General features: G+C 35.3%; 1 protein-coding gene across 1 annotated transcript; it reads left to right on the top strand.

The window, feature by feature from the left end:
- The first annotated feature begins 10,662 nt into the window (after window positions 1-10,662).
- LOC132552765 (piRNA biogenesis protein EXD1-like) lies at window positions 10,663-11,628 on the top strand. The gene has a single exon (XM_060216952.1). It carries the CDS (start codon window positions 10,663-10,665, stop codon window positions 11,626-11,628), a length of 966 nt encoding a protein of 321 aa, XP_060072935.1.
- The last annotated feature ends 628 nt before the right edge of the window (window positions 11,629-12,256 follow it).

Below are 12,256 nucleotides of genomic sequence, written 5' to 3'. Positions count from 1 at the left end.
TTTTGTTTGTTTAATCGTTGCAGTTTTCTACGGTGTAAAGGTGATACATGGAACGAAATAAAATAAATCATCCTTTATATCAGTTGTTTACCTCCTGTATTCCAACCAAGCCAGCTACAGTGACATCCCTGAATATTAGGACCGATCCTGTATGTAATATTACAACATATTACAACATTTGCGGTCCGGTCATGCTTGAGTGATATTTACAGTTTTTTGTATCTTTGAAATTTATAAGTGGATAGGAGCCATCTTTGCGCCCTTGTTTGAACTGGTTAAGAATTGACTGGATGGAAACTCCACCTACTTCAAACTGGTTATACATCATTCTTGCAAGATGTCTAATGAGTTATCTGCAAAAGAAAGGGAGAGAGCACAGGCATTAAGTGACCTTAGAGACCCTAACACTAATAAACAGGCTTTGTCCAATCTGATGGATGAATCCTTATTCAAGAACGCCCTGGTCAGTTAAATAGGTATTTCTGCACTGAACCAACAGACATAATTCTTGGAAATTAGATAAGATGATATGGCATAGTTCTTCCGGCGCAATTGTTCTAAATTCAGGGGTTTCCCCTTAGAATTGGTAAATAACATTGGCTTCATTTACATTTGTAATAATTATGATCACTAATGCGGAAATTAGTCGATCATATCGTGTCGGTTCAAAATCCAAGAACTAGCTCGGAGACAAAATCATTCAGTTTATTCAAGTTCATTGGTGTGTTGTTATTCGGGAGAGAAATTGGGACAAGGGACCAAGTTATATGGTTTGAAGAACTCTCAGGCTTCCCTGGCCCTTTCTGGTCGAAGCTTGCAGCAGTTATACAATACATCCCTCCAGCGTTTCACGTTCAAGTGACAGACCATAGTTCATTTTGTACATCAAAGTCACAGTAGTACCTATTTAATTGTTTTTGATTAATCACGGTGATATAAATGACATACATAATATCTTATTATAAAAAAAACAAACAAACACACACTTTAAAATTAACCCTAAGCTACCTCATGGTGACTGAAAAATTATACACTCAATCTATAGATGCAAGTGTCAATTAAATTTGTACATATTTGATAAATTAACTTATTGTTATTTTGAAATCAACTGTTTATAGTATAACTACTCAAATATAAGATGCCTCCAAGTTAAAAGACATTATAAGAGGCATTCATCATATGTCTTTGGTATTTCAAGGTTTTGGCTGTTATCGCATAATGCACCTGCTGTAAGTAAAGTGTACACTTGTATACTATAGTTAAATAACTAACATCAGTATGTGTTATTGACTTTTAGCGTGTATATGCATACGCCTACAACATATATGTGTATCAGGTATGCTTCTATCGAGGCTAAATGCTAATAGAGACCTACCAATCAACTGATTTCACATAGACTTCAGTATAAATGTGCTGGAGTATGTCTTTAGTACTCTTGAATTCAATTTCGCTGTTATGATCTATAACTAACGAATAGGAGCCCATATAGCACTTAATCACGAAGCGAGAGTACTTCAGCTCAAACTTTTTCAATGGGGACCATTTTGAATCTGGATGAATTTCGTAGTAAAATATTCTTAAAATTCTTAATGTTTCACCTATAAATTATATGAATTTGGACTTTTAACACTAAAAACTCAAATCAGACTTTCATGTACAAAATTTATATCAACATTGTCTATGAATAGTAACCTCTCGGGATATATATCTGTTTTTGAACTTCATAATTTAGTGGCCAATCAATAGAGGCCAAAGTTGTTTTTTTTTGGCCTCAATCTCCTATGCACAGGGGTCATATCAAAAGTCAATTTATCAATTGGTTGGTTGCTCCCTATTACTAAATACAAATGTCAACAAATGTTTACTTAGTCTATTTCTTCTGAACTTGTTTGCATTTGCTCTGCTACCCAATTAGACAGATAATCATTGATGATTATTGATTACTTTTATTGTTTTACATTTAATTGTCTGCTTTGTAGAACAAATATTAATATATAATGGCCCACTCTTTCTTTATAAACATATGTAGTGTATACAGTATATATGTTAAATCGTTGTATAAAACTTGATGCAAACAGTTGTCTTTTGTTTACCATTTTTACTGATACTACATACATTTTGTATGCGCAATAGTGAACCAACAAATTCCAGTCAGTCCCAAGAGGCCAGCCATAGACTTAAAGGGATATCACGGTGACGACGTCATTTTTTAGTGTTTTATTCACTTCCATGTATGTTTTTATGCTTTCTATGTTTTTCGGCACCTGAATTGGCCATGGACGAGTAGAGGCGAAAAAAGAACATTATTTGACGTTGTTATTAGTGAAAATTAGTGTATTTTGAAATAAATGGTTTGAAACACTGCGTTCAAGATTTTTGCCTGTTGTGTATATAGAATGCAAAAGCAGGATTTCAACATGTCTTCAAAAAGAAACAAACTGTGATAGGAGAGAGAGAGGGAGAGGGGGAGGGAGAGAGAGAGGGGGAGAGAGAGAGAGGGAGAGGGGGAGAGAGAAGAGAGAGAGAGTCATCCAATCAACTTGGACATATAAATACCATTGGTTGGAGATACAGGGATATTGTTATCCAGAAATGAAAAATATACAATAGGGACATTAAAACATCACGTTAATCATACAACTTGATGACAAACTGTCCATGTTGGTTCTGTTGTAGGAAAAGATCGAGAAAAGCTGCTAATGTAGAAGAGTCTGTCATATCTTTGGTTCCCAGTCCTAGTGTATATGTATGATGGACGTCGTCAATAAATTTCTTGTAATTTAAAGACAAGACGTCATCAATATATCAGAAGGTGAAATTTAACGACTTTGCCAGGTCTTTGTGACCTTTTTTGATAAGCTCTTCTATAAATTCAGCCTTGTATGAAAACAAAAACAAGTTAGCCTACAGAGGGGCGCAGTCTGTTGCAATTATTTTATCACGGAACTCGACGGAGATGTTGTCAACCAAAAACTCGAACAGTTTTATGTTTTCGTCCTTTGATTTGGATATATTTGTTTAACGAAATATGCTTCAGTGTAGTTCACAGCCATATATTTATACCGCTGTTCATCTTTCTTGGAGAAGAAAGCTTTCATAACAAGAGAACCAAGGCGTTCCTTCAGTTTAGAATGGGGTATGGTGGTGTACAGGGTGGAAAATTTGCGAAGTAATTTGTCATAGGTTAAACTTTCATTGAACACAAACTTTGCTTCTTAGTGACATAAATAAGTACCATTTTCGATGTGAATATGAAAATAAATTCATATTGAATTTTATTTTTGCGTTTACATATTTTTAATGATTTTTTTAAACGGACTATATGTTGTCGGGTACTGCAGAGTTATAATGAGTGAGTAGTGTCCGCGAAAAAGCTAGTCAGCTTCCTTGTTAGATCGCCTGAGCCAAAGGCTCATGGTGACCTATTGCCATCATGATTTGTCTGTCGTCGTTCGTCGTTAACTTTTCACATTTTCGACTTCTTCTCAAGAACCAGTGGATGGATTTTGACCAAACTTGGCACAAAGCATACCCATGGGAAGCCGCTTCAAGTTTGCGAAGAAAAAGGGTGTGGCCCTAATAAGGGCCCCAGGAGGGGAAAAAAGGAAAACTTGATACGAATGTTCTACACAAGGTCCTGGCAAGTGTTTTAACATTTTGGGGCGATTCAAAATCCAAGATGGCCACCCTGGCCTCTGTTTGGCTAAGACATTATGGACTTTTTCTCAAGAACCATTGGATGGGTCATGTTCAAACTTGGTACAGATGTTTTACACATGGTCCTGCACAAGTGTTGTTACATTTTTGCAACATTTTAAAATCACCAGATTATTGACATATATTCCTCAGGTGACCGTTAAGGCCCCTTGAGCCTCTTGTTTTATATTTGTTCTCAACATGCAAGTAATTTGACTCCCTTGCTTGTGAAAATCTAATAAATAGAATATTTAATAGTGCGTTCAGTAATGACAAATATAGTTCACTCGCGTGTTTAATATATTTTGTAGCGCTAGTGAAAGATACTAAAATATTAGACACACTTGTGAAATATAGTTATTACTAAATATCCACTATATATCATCGAAAGCCATCATATCCTAGAAATCCGTAAACCCTATACATAGGTATATACAAGAACTTGGGTATTCCCAGGAATGTTCACCAATATGTAAAATGTTTTCGCGAAATTGTTCGTTGTTTACAAACCTCGACCTGAGTTGTAGCCATCAAAGATATGAGAGGTTTAGCATGCTTTTATGGTCCATCATGGTGCATGTTTCTTCCGTATAGATAGGTATACCAATACTGATAGTATTCAGCTAAAAGTGAAAGTGACATTTTCTGATAAATTACAGAATTCCGAAGGTACGTGATAAAGGCCGCTGACGTCACAACCAGTGATGTAAGCTGTACAGTTGTATTTAATATGTGTTTAGTAAGTGATATCCCAGAATACAACAAACACCCATCCGAGGTGACATGTGATCATCACACACTAGTAGGGCTAGTTTTCCTACTCTATATTGTTTCCTTGTTTCATTTCATCACTAGAGGTTCAAGTCAAGTCGAAAGATCTGTTTAAAATTTCCATCGCAGAGATCCAAGAACTGTAAGTATCTTATACATTGCCAGTATACATTCACATTTTTGACTTTATAATGATGTATGTCAAGGTCAATGTCAGAATCACTGTCATAAGCAACGAGGAAATGAAAATCACAACAAAAACCACGAAAAAACACTACTTTGCAAGCCAAGTAGACAAGCATGAAAACGTTCTCTTACATGTTGAGTTATCCAACCTTTCAGATTTGGGCATCCTTCAGTTTGAACTTTTTCTGCCGGACAAAGTTTGAGTACACGACGCTACCCGTGTTGTAAGGCTACTTTCCTTCTTAAAACTCGTCTTACAGATATGATACTTATATATATAATTATTCCAAGCTCCTCTCCTCGGAAGCGTATTCCGGCCACGTTGTGTTTTATCTAATTTCGAGTTACTAACTCAAAATGTCGAGTTGTTATCTCGAAATTTCGAGATAAAATAAAAGACAATGTGGCCGGAATACGCTTCCGTTCCTATCTCTAGTGCACGTGTATAAGATTGTAGCATTGAACAAAGTGCAAAAAGCATATTAATATATATATCATATGGTGATTTTAATTCATGATAGAAAGGGTGATCTGTTCGTCTTTATTGAGGAATTCTTTGCCGCTATGTTACATACTTATTATACCTTATGGGCGCTATACTAATATTTGTCATACCTTAATTCAACTAATATAGGGACTCTCGACAAGAGTTTACCTATGACTATATCTTTATAAGACCGCGTATCAAAATTCTAGTTCAGATTACGAACTTATCTAGTTGTTATACAGTACAGTCGTGAAGTCGTTCGGTCATCACATATCATTATACACGTTACAACTATTAACAATTATCACTTATCAGATACTTCTATTATAATTACAAGTTATGTACACATACCAACAATTATCATTACCAATTATCACTAATTTCGATTACATTGATTATTAATTATTGATTCCACGAAATCTGCCCGTCATTTATCTGATACACATGATAATGTATCTATTATATACATGTTAATAGATATTCTGATGTCACGTCTTACTCAAACAGTCCAATGTCCACAAAATGCAGTAGCAGCTCATTCATATAACACTACAATGATATAATTGTTAGATGGTAGAATTCTTCAGTAATGTGTTTCACAAAAGTGACACGTTCTTTTGTCTGGTCGTTGAATGTCTATTACTTCTGTTGAGTTGTGTTTATGTTCCTCGGTTGTTCGGTTCTTAAAGGAACTTAATGTCAGCTCACTCTTCTGCTCGCGCGGTCTTTCCCTCACACTCAATCTTCACATCTTGAGTGTCACGTACAATCTGTCTCTCAGACCCTATACCATATTCCAAATAAATCGACAACGTAATAACAGAGAGAAAACATGTTTCTAACTGATGCTAATGTTTCAAGTATCAATCTATATAGGTTATCGTGTATTATTAACTTCAACACAGACTCGCACAATAAACAATAGGTTAAACAATTAAATCTTTAAAATCATAACTTTTCACTATTGACCACTGTAAGAGAAAGTGAAAGATTCTCATATCAATTAGATGTCAATCATCTCCACGGACTGTTGAGATTAATGATTGCAGATGTCCATTACAAAATATTTCAATCTTAATTGGAGGAGGTTCTAAAATACAACTGTATTGATATAACTAGCCTTCTCTCTTCTCCACTCTATCCATGCTGGTTTAAAATATACCTAAGAACAAGAAAAAAAAATAGATGATATATTCCCACTACCAAAACATACATAGTTTATACTAATACTATCTTATACTACCAATTATCAATTATTAATCAGCTGTCATTAATTAATAAACTGGCATTTTTAGCTATTTCGTCACAAAAGTAAAAATTCTAATATAGCATGTTCCACATAACGGGATAGTCCCTCGGTAGAAAAATAGGTAATAAGTGAGCACAATGACAAGGAAAAGAAATCGCGTTTGTCACTTATAAGTTTGTCAGCGTGAAAGTGTGATTTCAGGATCCTCGTCCATAAGCTGAAATCCACTTTCAGTATACGTTTTTCACAAAAAAAAGTTACTTTGTTATTGGTTACTAGGCAACAGTGTAGTACTTTTTTTTCTTATTTTTTTTATCACACAAAGTATTCGCTATAACACTATACAGAATTACGTTAAAAGTCCTGTATCCATGTAACCAAACGTCAGTAGCCAAATACTTCACCAATATCAAACTACACTGTAATATTAGCTCCTTTTTACTTACACATCGTATGTTAAGGGTCAAGATATAGGTCACCAAACATCACAGGTTGAATCGGTCATCAATTTCAATCGATAGTAGATACTTTTTATTGTAAATCTCGATGTACAAGAGCTTACGTGAAATGTTGATATGTAGATAAAGAAGAAACTAAGGCCGGGAACTGGGCATAAGGATATCTTGTATTATCCTAGGAAGACGATCGGTTGAGCGTCACATTAACAAGTCAAAGGGGGATTCTGATCAAACTTGGCTTACTCAACAAGAGTGATTGATACAAGTTGGAAAACCTTGCATCGCAATTGTTGTAAAATGAATAAAGATTATTATTAGACATACCTCAAACGTCTGCTTTTAATGGTATATTGTATATGTATTAATATTAAACATTGAAATGTCCGTATGATGTATATTACCTGTTTTCGACTCTATTGCTACACACGTCTAGTAAATATTAATCATTAACATGTATAGCATTCCAAATGTTTTATTTGAACTGTTTATATGTTAATGAGATAAACTCAGTAGGATGCCCCAATATTTATCTCAGTCCCATTGATGTACTGTACTGCATTTAAACTATATTATATATTTACAGTATTAATGTAGCCGGGTTCCAATGCTACAGTGTTTTATAAAACAACGCTGGATTCATTCCTTTCATACATTTATTTAGACTCACCAAAAGACCCTACAATAACACAAATAAAACATATAAGTTCATGTATAAGACATATTACAAACTACGCACTGTACGTTATACACTAGGCAAGTTCAAGTTCTTTATTACCTTGAGTCGTGTGACTCATTGGTTAAAGCAAACAACACATAGACGATTTACAAACATATAACAATATACAAAAAACACAGAAACAACACAAACCCGGAGAGAGTAAACTAGGCTACAATTGCGGTTTTCTCTTAAAACGTAAGCTGCCTTAATATATTTAGACAAGTTTGTTATTTCGTTTGTATTGTTTGCATTTAAGAATTCTATCAATTTAAACATACTAGGTTTTTTTATAATAGTATCTTTTCATAAATTTTCTTCTGAAGTTCGAATAACAGGGACATTTCAATATAAAATGGAATTCGTCTTCGATATCATTCAAATCACAATTAGAACATATTCTTAAATTTCTTGATATATTTTGATATCGGCCTTTTTCTACTTTTAGATTATAATTCAACATGTTACCCTGGTGGCATTTGTATTCCTTTTTGAGTTTATACTCTTGCTTTTTATACCTCTTTTTCTTTATAATTAAACTTTGTCGATTCTCGTCGTTCTTATTATTATTAAAAACATGCAAAGCATTTTTATAATCTCTGTGCAATCTTTTACATGTATCATTAAACCATGGTTTGTCTTCTTTCAATAAAAAAATATTTACATCACTAGGATTTTTAATAACCGTACATGTACAAAAAGGTTTAATTAAACTATTTAACAAGTTTGAAAATTCATCAACGGAGCTATTTACACTTTCTCGACTGGGATCAACATTGACACAAATATTTAATAAGTCGTGAATACTGTTTTCTACTGTTTTTACAACTTCATCAACATTTTCCTCCTTCCACTTAATATTCTCAACTTTCACACCCATATCCGATCTCCCATGACAATCGTCATTTTCCAACTTCCGTTTTCTTACTCTAATAGAGAAACTAACCGGACAGTGGTCAGAATACGTATTGAACACACCAGTTTGAAAGCTTTCAATATTCTCAAAAAAAGATTCATAGGTTAAAACATAGTCAATTAGACTCGAACCTCTCGCGCTATAAAACGTGATATTACCTGGAGGGTCATCTAAATGACGCCCATTTACTATACGTAAACCAGTGGTTTTGCATAAGGTAATTAAGTATCTACCAAATTGGTTCACTGTAGGGTCCATACTGTTACGTTTACATAGTTCATTGTTCACAGGTAAGTAATAATATTTGAGAGTGAATTGCTTGCAACATTACCAAGATGGTCGGCAGCAATAAAATCGTCTAATTCACCTGTACGGCCATTAAAATCACCAATGGCTAATATATGATTAGTATTATTATTTGAATATGACGATATACTGTCTTCTAACATACTAAAGAGATCTACTTCATGTGTATCATAGTAAGTGCTTTTGATCGGTGGGAAATAATTTATAAAAATATACGTGTCTTTACCATCAAATGACAAACATTGCGATAATTTCATTATTACTATACTTTCGGTTACATTTTTGACAATAGTACAATTGGGTTTTAAATCATTCTTATAAAATATTACAATGCCCCACCTTTACTTTCTATTCTAGGTACAACGTGTGTTGTATAATTAGGTAACTGTATGTCGTCATCTTCTTTTACCCAGCATTCATAAAGACAAATTATATCATGACTACAAATAATATCCAAAAAACTACTTTCAGTCAATTTTTCCTTGAGCGATCTACATACGTTCCACGATATAATTGTCACACTCTCCCCGATTTCCTATCTACCTCGTTGGTTACGCGAGCCTCACCCGGCCGAATCGCCGCGATAGTCCGTACCTCTTCCTCTTGATTGCGATGAGGCCCTCCAATTATTCCCACGCCATCTACTGGACGAAGGCATCGCGAAATCGTTACGACCCCGCGATTCTTGATGCCGAGACGCAGCATGCTGATCAAGGGGCTGTGCCGGTCCATCTCGTGGTCGCATCCGTATGTGGTCTCTTGTCACTTCCGGAGGTTGGTCGTACTGGTGCGAAGTTGCGACTCCATCACTACTGTGCGGTGCGCGCGGACTTGGACGCGATGGCGCGGTACTAGGATCAGGCTGCTGAGTACGACAGTCCCGAGGTCGTGTTGCTGAGTCAGGTCTTTCAAATTCCAGTGATTGATAATAAGTCGGAGACGTTGTGCGAGCGCGGGCCTGTGGGCGCTCTGCGCTGTCACCATTGGGTGTGTTGGAGCTCCTGAGACGCTTTTCTGGACATGGAGTCAACTTTACTTTTTTACACATATTTATATTTCCCGTAACGGTTACACTAAACTTTACGAATTCATCAAAATATATACATCCAATGCCAACACATGATAAACTATAGGATTTACCATTTGTATTACACAGATGTAGTAAATAGTTAAATAATATATATGCATAATATACCTACCCTATCAATCTGACAGGGGTCTCAAGATATAACATCTTTTTTACAATAAAATGATCTATGGTTCTGTTGAAAGAAAAACAACAAAACGTAATCAACTATATTTGTAATAAATTTCTTTAAGATAATTCTGCAAAAAATATTATTCCCATTACAAAAGGAATAATCATAAAAAAAGTGAAAAACCACAAAGAGATATTTCAATTTCTTCAAATATTTCAATAAATACGAAAATACTAATTCTGTAAAAGTTAACTAACATTATCCTTTAAAATAATTAAATGATATTTCAAATACTTACTATTTTAAAATGTATATTTGCCACCACAGTCGTCCGTACGTAGCTACATATAATTGCGACTGTCCATGTCTCTGTCCAGCGCGTGAATAACGATACAGAACATACAGGTGCACGAACAAGCGTGTAATCACGTGACAAGACATTTACATAACAAAACACAGGTGAGAAATTCTTAGAACATACACTGACAAAACAAACCGGTTGGACATGTACATTTATAAAAATATATATAAATAGATAAAAGTAAAATTGACACTGCCACGTTAATACTGACTGTAGGGACAGGAATTCGTGTCACGTGCTTGCCCGTTGAGAAGACCAGGTAAAATTACAGCGGAAATATGATTGATCTATTTTCAATTTTATTTTGAGGTTCGACAAATGGCGTGCGCAAAACAGATGTCTAAGTCAACAGGTGCAAACTATATGTTTGTAGACAATATGGCCGATGTAACCGTCGCCCTCACAGAAATAAGACGCCATGATCTACTGGCAGTAGATTGTAAGGGACATAAGTTAGGAGGAGGAAGGTCGGGGGATTTGACCATTATCGTCGTAGCAACACCAATTCAAGTCTTCATCTTTGACGTTCAAAAATTGCAAGAGAATGTTTTCGACAATGGTCTTCGTGCTATTCTCGAGGACGAAACGAAAGAGAAACTCATGTTCGATTGCCGTCGTGATGCGGATAATCTTTGGCATCAGCAGAAAGTGCAGTTATCGGGCGTTCTGGATGTCCAACTCCTGGAAGTCATGTACAGGAGAAGAAAAGTGTTCGAAATTGAGGAAGGATCCAGGCGATGTTCAAGGACTGGGGAGGTGCAACTATTGAATGGAATTAGGAAGTGTATTGAAGTATATGTTAAAGATCAGACAATGGTTGAATCAAAATTAAGATGTCAGAGACAGGTGATTGGTGATAGCCATGTATGGAAGACAAGACCACTATCAGAAAATCTGAAGAAGTACTGTTGTGTGGACACTTCTGCCTTATTTATTTTGTACGAGAAGCTGAAAGGTAAGGGAAAAAATAAGTGTCGTCTGCGCATCGCCTCAGATCGCTACGCCGACACCTTCCGTTGCTTGACAAAGAGAGTGTATGGGATATATGAAACTCATGCTTTCCTGCCACTTGACATAATACCAGAACCTGGAGATGCATTCGAGTTTCCGGAAGCGACAACTAAGTGTATCGGCTGCCTCCGTTTGTTTCCGGTCGATGAATTTTCTAAAAATCAGCTTCGCAATAAACATCGATACTGTAGAGTGTGTAAGAAAGCGGAGACCTACGCTTCAACAAAACCAATATCCATGTCAGGATTTGACAAGAAACTTCGTAACAAATAGCAATACATTAGAGTGTACGAACGCGGTTGTTTATCCTTCAAAAGAACCAATATCCAAGCAGAGATGTGACATAAAATTTCGTAACAATCAGTGATACTGTCTCTATGGCAGTCATCGTGCCTTCGACCCAATCAGTTTTTTGAGGAAAATATTACTTGTAACATGAGTAAATGATTATTGCTTTTTCAAACATTCTAGTGATACAATGGAAACCAATCATTACCAGCAATTTTGCCTGTTTAAGGGAGATAACTATTACTGCACCTTAAATCCCAACTGGGGGCAAGTCGGGATAATCATGTTACCTGTACATTCTATACATAGGACCAAAATCAGACTGTGATAAACATACTTGACCTTTTATTTCCTTTACAGAATAACAACATTAAATTATTATTATTATTGTATATATTTTATTTTTATTTCTGTCTTATCAAGAAATATTTTATCATTGGTACAATGCTAACAATGAAGTTGACTGTAGAAATACATACATGAAAATAAATAGAGCTTTAAGAATACAATACAAAATGTACACATAAATCAAAGTTTCAAATTTATGTCGGTGGCGATTAAAAAGTGTAATAAATATAACGACACAGCAAAAAAATCCATTGTGATCCTGAAA

The sequence above is a fragment of the Ylistrum balloti genome, unplaced genomic scaffold (genome assembly GCF_031769215.1).
Source record: "Ylistrum balloti isolate Yb309-2 unplaced genomic scaffold, AGI_CSIRO_Ybal_v1 Utg370278, whole genome shotgun sequence".
Taxonomy (NCBI): Eukaryota; Metazoa; Mollusca; class Bivalvia; order Pectinida; family Pectinidae; genus Ylistrum; species Ylistrum balloti.
Note: the sequence above shows the minus strand (reverse complement) of the source record. Positions and strands in the feature narration are given on the sequence as shown.